Source organism: Anguilla rostrata, chromosome 12 (assembly GCF_018555375.3).
Source record: "Anguilla rostrata isolate EN2019 chromosome 12, ASM1855537v3, whole genome shotgun sequence".
NCBI classification, from domain to species: domain Eukaryota; kingdom Metazoa; phylum Chordata; class Actinopteri; order Anguilliformes; family Anguillidae; genus Anguilla; species Anguilla rostrata.
The window spans coordinates 29,338,102-29,353,329 of NC_057944.1; the positions used below are offsets into that span (position 1 = coordinate 29,338,102).

Genomic DNA, 15,228 nt, shown 5'->3' on the forward strand with positions numbered 1-15,228 from the left:
GAAGCAATAAACAGCACAGAGAGAATGAGTGAGAGAGAGAGGGGGAGGGGTCTGATTAGAGAGGGAATAAGAAAGTCATGATTTGACTGCTTTTCACACACACGCACTCACACACACATGCACGCACACGCATGCATACACACGCACACATACACATGCACACACACATGCAAGCAGGCACGCATACACACACACACACACACACACACACGTACACACACACACACACGCACACACACAGCACAGCTGCAGAGTAGTTGTCTCACACAGCCTGACTGCTTCCAACGTTGTCATCACGGGCCAGATTTCAGATGCTTAAGAGGCATTGCTGCACCTGTCCTGAATAATGACCACACACTTCCTGTGAGACTGAGGAGCAGGCCAGAGACTCAGAACAGGCACGGTTAGGAACTACACCATTAGTGTTGTGCTGCTGAACAGAGAAGACTGAAGTGTCTGTTTTGTATTTCTTACAGGAGTATTTATAATTTTTGTGTGTAGGGTTGTTATCCCTAGTGGTGTTGTTCTCTTTCCCAATGGGGCAAACTGGCACAGCTAGTGTCACCCAAGGGCCCCCCACCCCTCCTCCGCCCCCCCTGTCTTTCCTGGAGCACAACGGTGCCTTGTTTCCCGCCGCCCTGCTTCAGGACGAGGTCATCTGTCAGGAAGAGCAGGACTGGCGGGAAGACCACAGGAGAAACAGCTGAGGAAGAGACCTGAGGAGTCTCCCTCAGCATATTGTTTTTATTACTGGCACTTCTATAGTATTTATATTACTGTATTATTTTTATGTAAGTGTTTTGTCACAGTTATATTTGGTATCGTTCTTTTATTGCCATTGCAATATAATTGTTCTGTCAAATGTATGTAGTATTAAATTTGGAATTGAATTGGGGGGAAGGGGTGAGAGGAAGATGCTACTGAGGCAGATGCTGCCAGGCGGTTTGTTGAAAAGAAGACGAAAGGAAAATCTGCTCCCTGGTTCTGCTCTTTCTTTCTCTCCCGATCTCTGTCTCTCTCTCAATGCAGTCCAGATGTTTCCAAATGGAAGTATTTGGAGAAGCACATTTAATATGGAGGATAACGGAATGTGGGGTGGAGTCAGGGGTGGTATTTTTTTATGGAGCATACGGTATGTGTGTGTTCGTGTACATGTGCGTGCGTGTGTGTGTGTGTGCATGTGGTGTGTGCGTGTGTGTGTGTGTGTGTATGGTGTGCGTGCGTGTGTGTGTGTGTGTATGGTGTGTGTGCGTGTGTGTGTGTGTGCATGTGTGTGTGCGTGTGCGTGCGCTCTTTGAGGGAGGGGGGTCCCTGGCTCTTTTTTGTTTTTGGACAGAGACGTGGTCTCCAGCTGGTTTTCATTAGGGGGTGAGGTCATGGCCGTGGGAGGGGCGGGGTGTGATGTGCGTCTCGGGGCAGGTCCCGGGGCGGGGGCGGGTCGGGGGGAATGCGGTCCGGCGGGAGTCTGCAGTACAGCGGCGTGGCGGAGGCGGCGGGAGTCTGCAGTACAGCGGCATGGCGGAGATGGCGGCTCAGACTGTCTGTAAGGTTACGTCTGGCCGCCAGAGCGTGGGGAGTGACAGGGTCTCCTTGGCCAGAGCAGCACAGTGAGGACAGCAGTCCCACGCCTTCCTGCAGGGGAATTTCCCTCCGCCCCTTCCCAGAATTCTCTGCTGTTTCCTGGTTATTCTTGAGTTTTGAGGTGAGCCCACCTCAATACTGTACAGCATTTATACACACGCATAAACACATATGCGCACACACACACACACACACTCACACTCACCCAGTCCTCCTGTAGTGTGCAGTAAGGTGGATAGGAGGCGCTGTGGGATTCCTGTGATTTGACTGGCTGCTGGGGCGGGGGGGGGGCGGGGCGGGGCGGGGGGAGGATGTGATTGGCACGGCAGCAGGAGGGTGACGCTCAGCGCCACTGAATGTCAGAGCACAGTGGGCTGGGATTCAGGAGATGAAATGAGAGCTCTCTCTGTCTCACCCCCCCGCGCCCCCCCTTCCCAGCGCTCCTTCAGTGGCCAGAATCTCAGATGACCTCATAGCACTCCGATTAGACCAGCCCCCGAATATGGAGAGAGCACCCACCTGCCACCCCCCTCTCCCCTATCCCGTGGGCCATCCCCAGAGAGCCATGTCAACCCGCCCCACCCCCAGCCCCCACCCCCTTCTCAGGCGCCAGGCCCAAATCCAGGTACCAGTCAGTCAGCCCCTCTCTCCCCGCCTCCCCCTCGATTGGCAGGGGCTGTGCCGAAGGAATGCCCCCCCGTCCCCGCCGCCTGTGTGACTGTGGCCCTGACTCATACCAGCTCTGAGTGAAGCCTTTGAGGTGCCATCAGCGATTTTAAAAATACAAACACATCAGTGTGTGTGTGTGTGTGTGTGTATACACTTCCGCCTGCCCATGCTTTCAGCTCTCTGCCCGTAAGGCTGAGCAGGACTGGGAAGTGAAGCACACACACATTCCCTAAGTGTGTATATAATACACTCACAACCAAGCAGGAGATGTGTACCTCTATTCTACGCTCCTGGGTTGAGGACAGCTTTGTCCTTTTATGAGGTCATCTTTTGGACCCATAGTTGCAGAGTTTTCATTGAAGAAGCCTCTGAACACTATAGACAAAGAGTTGCCATCGGAGGTCTAGGGAGTCGAGAATTCGATTTGTAAATCGTGCTGCTGCTAAAAGTGACAAAAAGATTTTTGGGAGTAAACGCTGAGCGTGCAGTGCTGTTAGTAGTGTTCAAGATTACAGAAACACAGTAAATTAGCAGAAGAAGCGCGAAGGACAATCGCGGACATGCGTGAACGAACGACGAGACGGTAACGTGCTGTTTTATTTTAAAATAAGCGTGTGTGTTTTTTTCCAAACGGCAGTTCTGTATAATCTCAAAGCTGGAGCGCACGCAGTGTTTTCATCATCCGTTCCTCTCAGCTCGCTCTGTTTTGAATTTACTCCGAGATGTGTACCTTACTTTAATCTACTGTTGTCTTCAGAGGTGTCTTGTTTGACCATTTGATGTATGACTGTTTGCTCGTGCTGTGTCCTGGTCTATGGGTAAAAGAAAACCTGCTTGCGCAGAACACATCCGGTTATGAACGATCGTTTCATTCGCCACGGCTCGAACCGCCGATGCAGAACAGGGCGGGCGGACGAGAAACGGAACGAGGAGCGGCTTGGATGCATAATTCAGATCAGTTCAAAGACACTGAAGTCAGGTGTGCGGGAGATAAAAGTCATATTGGAAATGATCTCATCCAGATTCCAGATGGAGCTCAATGTGAAAAACGCTGAAGTGGCAGTTTACGAGCCTCTGACTTCGAGAGGAAGGCTTTTCAGTTTAATAGTTTTAAATTCAGAAATGGTGCATTTCTGTGATTGATGGCTAAGGAATGACCTACATTTCTCATTACGTGATGATTGGCAGCCCTCGATTCTGATAGGGTCGGGAGCAGAAAAATGGGACAGGTCGAAACTGTATTGACGCTTGGGTTATCCAGTCAATTGATATGTGTTATGGGCGTACGCGCACGGTGCGATCGATGGACTGGATTTACGGGCTGGTGCTCCCCCGTACCGACCCGGGTGTTCCCGCGCGCGGGGGGGGGGGTCGATGCGGACCGCGCTGTCCGACGCACGTGGTCGGAATCCAGATCGGGCGGATTTTTCGGAGGGTGTTTTTGTGACTCATCGCCGCTCTCGTTCCTCCTCTCTCCCGCAGCGACCAGGACCTGGAGATGAACAAGCTTCGGCAGAGCCTGCGCAGGAAAAAGCCCACCTATGTGCCCGAGGCCAGCCGGCCCCACCAGTGGCAGGCCGACGAGGAGGCCGTGCGCAAGGGCAAATGCAACTTCCCCGTCCGGGTAAGCCCCCCTCGCCCCACAGGCTGTCCTCGCCTCTGCCTGATAGAAATAGCACAGCATTACTACTGTTTGCCTTGTCATCATTGACCTTAGAGCAGTGGCTGCCCAACCCTGTTTCTGGAGTTATACCATCCCTTAGGCTTTCACTCCAACCCTAACAAAGCACACCTCATTCACAACAACTCATCTCTTTGAGCTGCTAATTGGTAGAATCACATGTGTCAAATTAGCGTTGAAATGTAATCCTGCAGGATGGTAGATCTTCAGGTACAGGGTTGGGCAGCTTTGCATTAGGACTTGAGAACACCACAGTACATGGTAGCTGGAAAAGCCCATTCTGTCTATCCAGGCTCATTGGACTGGAGTGTCCAGCACCATGTCAAGCCTAGATTCCGCCTCTACTACGTGACCTGGCTAGCTATTTCATGCATCAAGCTAACTCCCTGTTCAGCCTCTCTAATTTGGCCGACTAGCTTCAAACACATCACAGGAAAGGAGTAACAGGTTGATCCCCAATGATGAATGGCCGTTGGTTTGGAAATGCAGCACCGGGGGTGGTTTATCTAACACTAATTTGCTGGACAGTGTCGCGTTTTCCATGAGGCATTAACGTAATCCCACAGATCTCTGGTCTAAGCGTCAGTTCGCAGCTCCAAGCCTACGTCCGTTTGACACTCAAATAATGGCGTTAAGGGGGCACATCAGCGTTCTTATCAGCCGTATGCTACTGAGGGCAATAGGCTAGCCAGCTAATCAGGATCGCTGAAAACCAAACTAGTTGAGAAGTCAATTAGAAGGAAAAAAAATAGCTTCCTGAGGAACTGATTGCTTGACTAAAAAAAATAATAAATTCTGTGCATAAATGCTGTTTGATCAGCGCTGTCAGATTCTTTCGTTCTTCGTCTGTGCTTTACCCTGAAAGCTAATGCGTGACCCTCGCATCAGAGAGTAAAGTGCTTGCTGGCCTCCGGTCACTGGCCCTCACCTTGTACCTTGTAGTTTTTTTTTTGTACCGATCAATGGAGGAGTGAAAGCTGCTGACCTCGATTAGGCCCTTTCTCCTCAGGCTGATTTTCCTGACATGGGGGCCGGGGGGCTGGTGGAGGAGGGTTCGGGAGGCAAAGATTCAGCATACAGGACCGGCACACGGCTTGTAGATACCACGCCCCCCAATCATATCTTTACCAACCCCATTCCCTCCCTTTTACGTAACTGCGTGGGGGGGGGGGGGGTATTGACATAGCTGGCAGCGCAGAGGCGGGCCGAGAGGCACTGCGGCATGCCGCGCTGTGATTGGCCGACGTCTCCCCGATGAACCGCGGCGGCGGGCTAGGCGCTAACGCTCCAGCCCGGGGGACGAGGCAGATCAATTAGCGCTCCCCCCCGTTTGAAGTTGCGCTCCGGTTCACCCTCCTTTTTTTTAACATTTCTTTATTTTTAATTATTCTTCACACCCAGTTAAGTGATACAGTAAGCCTCAGTGCATTGTGGGATGTCCCGAGTTCCCCCAAGGTCTGCTCCAAAAAAACAATCCAGGAAGAGCTACAGTGTTGTGGTGGGGACATAGATAGGACAGGACAGTAGATAGCATTGCCTTCCATTCAGAGGAGAGGGGTCTAATGGATATTGACCATGATGCTCTGCTTCAAGAACACGGCCCTGAAGTGACTTGTCCTGGCAAATGTCAATGTTTTCAATGTCAAAATGCGAATTGCTTAGCTAAAGAGGGGCAACAGAAGATGCCACGGCAGGGCTCTTATTAGCTGAAGGGTGTAGCCAAAGAGCCCTAAAGCCGTAACTGAGCTGCACACGTGCAGAAGCAGCCCAGCGCGTCACGGTGGCACCCGGCAGCGATTGCTTGTGACGCCATTTTTGCTCTTTCTCTGGACTCTCAGGTGAGCGGGAATTTTCGCAGACAGAAAAGAAAAGGAGCTAATTGCCTCTCTGGGGTTCGGCTACGAGGACTCTGAGAGAGAGAGAGAGAGAGAACGTTAGCGCTCGTCCCAAGTCTTCAGCTCTCAGCCGAGCTGATTTCAGTGACTGTGGAGGGATTAGACTGTTGAGCTATTTACCTTCCACCTCTGAATCCTTTCTAAATGTGAATGCCATCCTCATTAGTTTAAAGTGTTGAATGCATAAATAATGAACTCGCACACACACACAGTCGCATGCATACATATATACTGTGTGAGGACACCCTATACATATTCATGTAGATTTTGTATCCTGAGAGGAGATGGATTTAAGTGCTTGTACAGAGGGCTACTGAGATGGATGTAAATGTGCGTACAGTGTGTGACTGAGATGGATGTAGATGTGTGTACAGTGTGTTACTGAGATGGATGTAGATGTGTGTACAGTGTGTTACTGAGATGGATGTAAATGTGTGTACAGTGTGTGACTGAGATGGATGTAGATGTGTGTACAGTGTGTTACTGAGATGGATGTAGATGTGTGTACAGTGTGTGACTGAGATGGACGTAGATGTGTGTACAGTGTGTTACTGAGATGGATGTAAATGTGTGTACAGTGTGTGACTGAGATGGATGTAGATGTGTGTACAGTGTGTGACTGAGATGGATGTAGATGTGTGTACAGTGTGTGACTGAGATGGATGTAGATGTGTGTACAGTGTGTGACTGAGATGGATGTAGATGTGTGTACAGTGTGTTACTGAGATGGATGTAAATGTGTGTACAGTGTGTTACTGAGATGGATGTAAATGTGTGTACAGTGTGTGACTGAGATGGATGTAGATGTGTGTACAGTGTGTTACTGAGATGGATGTAGATGTGTGTACAGTGTGTTACTGAGATGGATGTAGATGTGTGTACAGTGTGTTACTGAGATGGATGTAGATGTGTGTACAGTGTGTCACTGAGATGGATGTAGATGTGTGTACAGTGTGTTACTGAGATGGATGTAGATGTGTGTACAGTGTGTGACTGAGATGGATGTAGATGTGTGTACAGTGTGTTACTGAGATGGATGTAGATGTGTGTACAGTGTGTTACTGAGATGGATGTAGATGTGTGTACAGTGTGTTACTGAGATGGATGTAGATGTGTGTACAGTGTGTGACTGAGATGGATGTAGATGTGTGTACAGTGTGTTACTGAGATGGATGTAGATGTGTGTACAGTGTGGTACTGAGATGGATGTAGATGTGTGTACAGTGTGTGACTGAGATGGATGTAGATGTGTGTACAGTGTGGTACTGAGATGGATGTAAATGTGTGTACAGTGTGTGACTGAGATGGATGTAGATGTGTGTACAGTGTGGTACTGAGATGGATGTAAATGTGTGTACAGTGTGTGACTGAGATGGATGTAGATATGTGTGGTGCTCTACTGATGGCCTGATCTGCTCAGGCTTTGCTGAGCTCAGCGGTTTTGCAGAGATGAAGAGCACGGCCGTGAGCGATGGAGAGTGTGCATGTTTAAGGTGATCAGCTGCACAGTGGCTGATCCTCCCCAGTAGCATTGCTGAGAGTATGACCGGCATGCATTACAGTCAGTTTTGCATGTAAATGCGGCTGCTTGTCTTACCTGCTCTCTCTCTCTCTCTTTCCCTCTCTTTTTTCTCCCCCCCTCTCTCTTCAGTATTTGGGCCTGGTGGAGGTGGATGAGTCCAGGGGGATGCACGTGTGTGAAGAGGCAGTGAAGAAGCTCAAAGTTGTGAGTATAAGACTGCTATCTCTCTCTTTCTCAGTCTCTCTCTCTCTCTCTCTCTCTGTTGCAGTCCAGTGCAGTGTTTCTCATGTGTTCAGCAGCGCTCCTTAGCCAGGCGTGAAGTGCACGCGCTCCCAGTCGTGCGGCTGGCTTGTTTACACGAGCAGCGGAGGCCTGGGTAGCTCCAGGACACGACTGCACACCCAACCCCCCCTCCCCTCCCCCAACCCCCCATCCCTCTCCCCTCCTTGCCTTTTACCGCCATCTCCTTTCCCCTCTCTTTCTCCTGCTCTCCCCTGCTCTTTCCCCCTCCCTACTTTCCTTTACCCCATCTTGTTTCTTGTTATCTTCCTCATTTCACCCTGCCCCTCACCTCCTCCTCCTCCTCTCCTCCTTTCTTCTCTCGTCCCCTCCCCTCATCTCCTGATCGTTTATCTGTGCAGCTCTTCATTATTAAACCCCAGCACCTCTCTGGCGTTCTCGGCAGACGGGCTTAGAGAGAGAGCCAAATCTCCTCCCCCCATGCCCGCCCCTCCCCCCCCCCCCTTGCGGCCGCGTCAGGACGCAGTGAATGGGCCCAGTCAGGGCCGAGCCTGTCGCCCCTGTCCCAGCCAGGCCGCAGCCTGCCGCGCCGCTTTCGTCCCCGGGTCTGTTCCCCCGCTGACGCGGCTGCAGCGGGGAGCGGAGAGTGGCCTGACGGTGACCCCTGTCTGCCCCCCCCCCACTTTACCCCCCAACACCAGGGACTCACAGCCTGTACACCTGCCTCAGAGCTTCCCCTGCCTGTGTGTGTGTGTGTGTTCCTTCTCCCTCTCTTTTTCCCTCTCCCTCTCTCTCTCTCTCTGTCTCTTTCCCTCCACTTCCCCTCCCTTCTGTCGTTTCCCAATCCCTGCAGTCCTGTTTCTCCTGCTGTTTTCAGCTCTTACTCCTCATCCCTCTTTATCTTTATTTCTCCCTCTGTCCCCTCTGCCCAATCACTCCTTTTGCCACTCTCTCCCATACTCTGCTTTCTCCTTCTGCTTTCCCCTTTTCTTCCTTTCCATTTCTCCCTTGCTCTCTCTCGCACTCTCCATCTCTCTCACCCCTCCCTCTCTGTCTGTCTTCCTTCCCCTTCATCCTTCTTTCTCTCTCTCTCTCTTTGTCTCTCTCTCTCAGCTGTATTTTAATTGCCTTCCTCTCCTCCCATCCTGGTGGATTTTAAGCACAGCTGCTCCCCGCTGAGTCAGTAGTGTTTGCCTCTGATCCTTCATCACAGGCGAGGAGGAGGAAGAGGAGCAAGCTGGCTTTATCTTGGCTCTCTGTCTTCTTCCCCTCCATCTCCCGCTCTCTCTATCTCTCTCTCTCTCCCCACCCCCCCCCCTCTGGAATTATGCAAATAGTGCCCTTCTATCGGTTTGTCGTGCTTTCAGTGCAGCCCCTCCCACCCCCCCCCCATGCCCCCAGCCCCCTCCCAGCGTGCGTCACCCAGCCGTCGTCTCCGTTTGTTTTGATGGTATTTTTAGAATCGCCCGGCTCTCGCCCGCCGCCGCCCCGTTTGAGAACACCGGGGTGCTTCCCGAAAACCCCGGGATCCAGGGCGGTGGGGGGCGGAGCACGTGCGACAGAGAGGAACCATCTTCTCCGAGCGGCTGTGTGGAGTGGCCTGCTGCAGCCGGACCTGCGCCTCTCCCCCTGCGGGGCCTGCGCGTCGGCTGGATGCTCGCGGCGATCTGTTAGCGCTGTGCGCTTAAATGGCTGCCAGTGCAGTCTAATGGATGTAAAACTGGGCTTGTAGTCAAGAGGTTGCAGGTTTTATCCCCAGGTTAGGGCACTGCCATTGCAAAAAAGGTTTGACCTCATTTACTTCAGCAATATCCGGTTGTATGAGTACTATGCAAAAAAGAAAACTTTTTTGCGTTACTGTGGACCAGAGCGATATTTTAAAATGGCAGTAAAAATGGTATCAAGCTAACGTGCTAACGGTCCAGGTGTTGACTCTGCAGGTTAGTTTAACCTGTCTGGGGGTCCCTGGGCCTTTTCATCTCCTTTATAAAAGTTTTGGTTGATCACTGACTGAAGACCCCCGCCCAAATGCTTTTCCTTCCGAAAGACTGCTTAGAGGTGTACAGGAGCCAGAGGCTCAGATGCCACTAACACAGCGGTAGTTTGGGATTTTAGTAGCTTTGCAGATGGAAAAACATCTACCGTTTACTACAGGACTTGAAAGCAGCTAGCAGATGAACACTTGCCCGAACCGTCTTCCTGGCATGAACCTTAGTGCGTTTCGTATATGGTTCCTCGTTACTGAACCTGCGTGCGTCTCGTATAACCTGTTTCAAGCGTCGTCGCGTATGAGATGTGTCCATGCGATCGACCGTGTGCGCTCCCTGTTCTGTTTCAGAGCGGGAAGAAGTCGGTCAAAGCTGTGCTGTGGGTGTCAGCAGATGGCCTGAGGGTCGTGGATGACAAAACCAAGGTAAGGCTGTGACTACCCTTTGTGTGTGTGTGTGTGTTTATATGAGTGTGTGTGTCATTGTGTGTCCATGTGTTTGTGTTTGTGTGTGTCTGTGTCCATGTGTATGTGTTTGTATGTGTGTGTGTGTGTGTGTGTGTTTGAATCTGTGTATGTGTCTTATGTATGGGATAACCAGAGCACCCCTCCCACAATACATTGTGGGCCAGATTTACTAAGGAAACAGTCGCAGTGCAGAACACTCCCTGTATTGCGGCTCTGCTGCGGTCACTGATACCGACGGTTCCAGAGCCGCATTCACCCAGCAAGCCTGTCACTTAGTGAGCAGGTGGGAACAGAGCTGACAGAGGCACAGCAGGTGAGACAGCTTCCCAAAACAGTGACATGAGCATCGCCCCCGCCCTCCCTCCGCCCCCCTCCCCCCCCACGCACACACACACACACACACCCCAGCTGTCACTCTGTCCCCCTGGCCCCGCCTCTCAGAGCGCGGGGCTGCCAGGACTGGGCGGGGCTGATGATGTCGCGGCTCTGGCGCGGGCGGCTGGTGAATGCTTTTTCCTCTCCGAGGCCAGATCAGCCGCCCGGGGAGCCAGATTGCTGAGGTTTCAGTCTTTACATTTTGGGGGGGGGGGGGGGACAGAGGGAGACAGAGTGCACTCACTTCACCCTGGCCTGTTCGGCTGCCAGCTCGTCAGGGGCCTCCCGTCACGAGAGCAATTATCCTTTCAGGGGAGAGGAAAGCGAAAGAAAAGAGAGGGGGGAAAAAAGAGACTCACAAAGTAGGCTTTTTGTTTCTGTGTGGCTCCACACAAATGACCCCTTCTACACACACACACACACACACCTCGCTCCGGCTCTCTTTCCGCTGACCTTCCTCTGAGTCAGCAACCCCCCGCCCCTCCCCAATTCACCTTTCTTTCCCCCCAAAGCCCGCCTCCCTTCTGTCTGGTCTGAAAGAGTCAGCAGCAGCAGTGGGACACCCAGCTACAGAAACACCCATGTTTGCTCCTGTACCCGACCCGCTCTCCATGAGTCAGCACCGTGCCCCTTCCGTCAACTCACCACCCCCCTTCTCCGGTGCCCCCCTCAATGCCCCTGTACACCCCTCACAGAAGACCACCCCCCCCCCCCCATCCACAGAAAGCTCTTTAATCGACTAATTGGCTTAGCATGAATGGATCATTCTTCCACTCCATCTTTCTCAGTGGGGAAAGTGCGGGAGGAAGCTGATGGGCATGTGTGACCCTCTCCTCCTCTTCCTCCCTCTCTTTCACTCTCTGTCTCTCCCTCTCCCTCTGTCTCTGTCTCTGGACTCACAACTCTTTCTATTGTGGCCCGTAGTTCTTACAGGATCCAAAAGTGCCCCTCCCTCCCCTTTCGCCCATTGGGGTTGAAATGCCTCCTCTCTCCCCCCAGCAATTTAATGGCCCGGAAAGAGAGCAGGACGGAACGGCCAAAGAACATTCCGGTATCTGGGCAATCATCGTGTCGGAATATTCTTAAGCTGTTTACTGAAAATAGGACCTCGGAGTGGAAACAACACGACCATAAATCCTTCGATATTCAGGAGATCTCGTTAGATAACGGTCGATTTCCCTTTTCCGCTTGTGTGTCTGTTCTTGGTTCAGTGAGAGATGCGGTGTTTTGATGTGCTGGTAATTCGCCGTTAATGCTCACCCCGTTTACTCTGTTTGCATCTCCATTTGCATAAACTGAATTTTTTTTAGTGAAAACCAGGAAGTGCTGAGTTTTCTGTTCATCGGCTGCAGGACCTCATCGTGGACCAGACCATCGAGAAGGTGTCGTTCTGCGCGCCCGACAGGAACTATGACAAGGCGTTCTCGTACATCTGCCGCGACGGCACCACGCGCCGCTGGATATGCCACTGCTTCATGGCCCTGAAGGACTCGGTGAGCCCCGGATCAGTCTCGCCTGCTCGCCGCTCAATGGCCGCGGTTAGAGTGACCGCCGGCTTAACTGACCTGGAATCAGTGCTTAAGGGGGCCGCACGGCGCTTACTGTAGATAACGCCAGCGATAGATCTTTATTTCAAATGTTTACTGTGACGTTTCAAACGTTTATTGGCCGTCCCTCAGGGCCAACAAAATACTCAGAGCACAGTCCAAGCTCGCTGGCTTTTTTTCCATTCCCTCATTGGCCCAAACAGGGGAACCGAGCGGAGGTTCAGCCACTTCAGTACGCTTCAGGAATACAGACACGGCAGCTGTGACATCACCAGAAATACGGGTTGACCAAAGCAGAGTGGCTCAGTCTTGTACAGGGACTGGCCACGTGCGGGCTAAGCCCTATAGCCTAGTCATAGCTAGTCATAGCTAGGCTATGTTGTTAACCGGCTATCTGGGAAGGTTCTGAGAGGAGTTCCCGAAGGCGGCTAACGCTGACGCTAACACGGAACGGTTTTGTCCACCAGGGGGAGCGCCTGAGTCACGCGGTGGGCTGCGCCTTCGCCGCCTGCCTCGAGCGGAAGCAGCGGAGGGAGAAGGAGTGCGGGGTCACCGCCTCCTTCGACGCCAGCCGCACCTCCTTCGTGCGCGAGGGGTCCTTCCGGGTCACCTCGGCCGGCCAGCAGCCCGACCGCGAGGACATCATGAAGCAGCTGCAGGAGAAGAAGAAAGGTACTGGCGCCCTCTGCCTGCTGGGCTGAATCACTGCAACACCGTGCACCGATATTTGCTAAACCAGGGCTGTATTAAAGTTAATGGGAAGTCATCACATGTCAGACTCCATGGTTCGTAGGGCAGCTGACTAAACCCATATATGACCCCCCCCCCCCGTTTGGCTGGGAGTTTGATTCCCCATCATAGCACTGTGATCCCACCTCTATCCGTGCCCCTCTCTGCTCTCTCCCTGCCTGATTAAAGTGAAAAAATGCATAAGCAGAGCGGATTGTCCTCTCCCCTGCTTTGTTCTTCGCTTGGTGCCCAGCCTATTGAACGCGGCCCTGACCCCTTCCGGTCTGGCAGCGGGTGGCTGGTCTGAATTGCACGGGCAATTGAATTTGACTGTGTAACTCAATCATTGCCCGGTGGCCTCGAACGGCGAGAGTTACAGAAGCTCGTAATAAATTCTATTGCATCGGCTGCACTTCACTGCATCGACAGCGCAAAGGGCACAAGTAACGTGAGGCTCCAGATTGAGATGAAATAACTGATAAAAGGCGTGAAACAGCTGTCCTGTTGGACGTTTGTGGTATTTATGGCGTGCTACACAGAAGCCTGAATGTGACAGAGATCTCTCCACCCCCCACCCCCCCGTAGCGGAGCCCCCGTGCGCCATCCCCGCCATGCCGCCGGGCGCCGCCTCCCCCCCGGAGGGCGCGGCCTCGCCGGTGGACCGGGCGGAGCCGGGGGGGCCCCACGCCATCCCCCGGCGCCACGCCCCCATCGAGCAGCTGGTGCGGCAGGGCTCCTTCCGCGGCTTCCCCGCCCTCAGCCAGAAGAACTCGCCCTTCAAGCGGCAGCTGTCCCTGCGGCTGAACGACCTGCCGTCCACCCTGCAGCGCAAGACCGACTTCCAGACCAAGAACCCCGGTGAGCGCCCGGCCGCGCCGCGCTGCGCCGTCCCCACGGCGACCGGTCCGTCCGTCTGTCGCCGTGGAAACTGGGGCGCTCCCAAGGACGGTGATGATGCCGGTGGAGGTTATGTCCTTGGGGGGGGGACGTCTTATCATTAATGTGCGCAATCTGTAATGTAGCCCTGAAAACTCCTCCAGCCAGAATCTCATGACGGAGAGGTGGCCAACTCCAGTCCTGGAGAACTGCGGTGGCTCTGGGTTTCGTGTTTTCCTTTCAGTTAGAAGCCTGCTTAGGCCTTGGAAATAAGGTGTATGGACACTTTAGCCAATCAGTGACTATTATTCATATGCGGAGACTCAATGAAAACCAGCCAACGCTGCAGCCCAACATGACTGGTGTTTGATTCCCCCCCAAGTAGTTGGCCATCTGGTTACAATAGAGAATCTGTTGTCATATTAACACAGCATTTAAAAAAAAAATCAATCCTGTCTGCCAGAGAAGGTGTTCACAGGTACAGTTACCGGTAGCAACATAACTGCATAATTAACACGTTCTGCATTGACGTCATTTCTGGCAAGGCAGCTCCTCAGAGTGAGCCCAGCGCTTGCTCTCAGCAGTTTCATTAGTAATCATTCACAGAGCAGAGGCTGCGCTTGCATAATTATACGGTGTCTGTGTTGTTCTTGCTCTTTATCAGCAGCATAATCTTGCAAGGACACCTGTGCCAGATACCCAGCCAGAGGCACGGTTATTACTCCAATCATAATAATCTCTCCGGCACCTTCCTGATTAATTGGGCGGTGTATTGTTAGCCGCGGTCAGCACTGGTGCTGATTTGCTCTTTTGTTTTGTGCTGTGTCTCCTCTTGCTGTGAGCTGAGGCTCGCTCTGCTCACAGGGAAAAGAGAAACTGCCTTTGGCACCTGTTCAGAGTGGAGCAGGCTGTCACTTAGTTTGATACAGCATCAGTGTCTGTGTTACGCTCTCTCACACACACACACACACTCACTAACACACACACACACACACACACTCCGCTCCAGCAGCTATATCAGAGCCATTCTTCTCCCTGCTCGCCCTTCTCCCCACACAATGGCCGTTTTGATGGGAGCCTCAGATCAGCTGTCTGAGGCGGTCCGGGCTCTCAGATGGGAGAGGGACCCCGCCAGCACCCCCCTCAGGCTCCGGGGGGCTCCTTAAAGCCGCAGTCTCTCCAGAGGAAGCCCTGCCTTCCTGAAAGAGCTCTCTGGAGAAACCCCACGGCCGAGGGGACAAGGCTCTTACATGTGACCCCGGCCTCTTTTCTGACGTTGAAAGGGGGGCACTGGGAAGCTGTGAGCTGCGGGCCATTTTTAAAAGGCCTGGGGGGAGGGGGGGGGGGGCAGTGGAGGATTGGATTAGTCTCTCCATGAGGGGTTCACAGGATGTTTGAGAGCTCTGATGAGCTGGACTCTCCACTCTGACACCCCCCCCCCGTTTTCAGTTCCAGAGATGGACCTGACCGTGTCGGGCGAGGCGGACAGCATCAACGCCCTCTGCTGCCAAATCAACAGCTCTTTCACCAAGCCCTCCGACGACCTTTTCGCTACCGCTAACGGCGTCCCAGCATGCACGGCGCCGCCCGCCATCCCCCCTCCACCCCCGCCCCAGCAAGGTGAGGAAATGACCTTTGCACTGCAACCTTAAGTAGTA

The 15,228-nt window shown here is 52.9% G+C and overlaps 1 protein-coding gene across 6 annotated transcripts in view; it reads left to right on the forward strand.

Moving 5' to 3' along the window:
• The window catches only part of numbl (NUMB like endocytic adaptor protein), a 55,600-nt gene that overhangs the window by 36,592 nt on the left and 3,780 nt on the right, over positions 1 to 15,228 (forward strand). For all 6 annotated transcript variants that reach the window (XM_064303760.1, XM_064303759.1, XM_064303762.1 and 3 more), the window contains 7 exons: positions 3,733 to 3,874; positions 7,478 to 7,552; positions 9,927 to 10,001; positions 11,771 to 11,911; positions 12,433 to 12,637; positions 13,280 to 13,552; positions 15,020 to 15,190. In XM_064303760.1, the coding sequence (XP_064159830.1) occupies positions 3,749 to 3,874; positions 7,478 to 7,552; positions 9,927 to 10,001; positions 11,771 to 11,911; positions 12,433 to 12,637; positions 13,280 to 13,552; positions 15,020 to 15,190 (1,066 nt within the window). In that variant the 5' untranslated portion in view covers positions 3,733 to 3,748. The remainder of the gene's footprint in view (positions 1 to 3,732; positions 3,875 to 7,477; positions 7,553 to 9,926; positions 10,002 to 11,770; positions 11,912 to 12,432; positions 12,638 to 13,279; positions 13,553 to 15,019; positions 15,191 to 15,228) is intronic.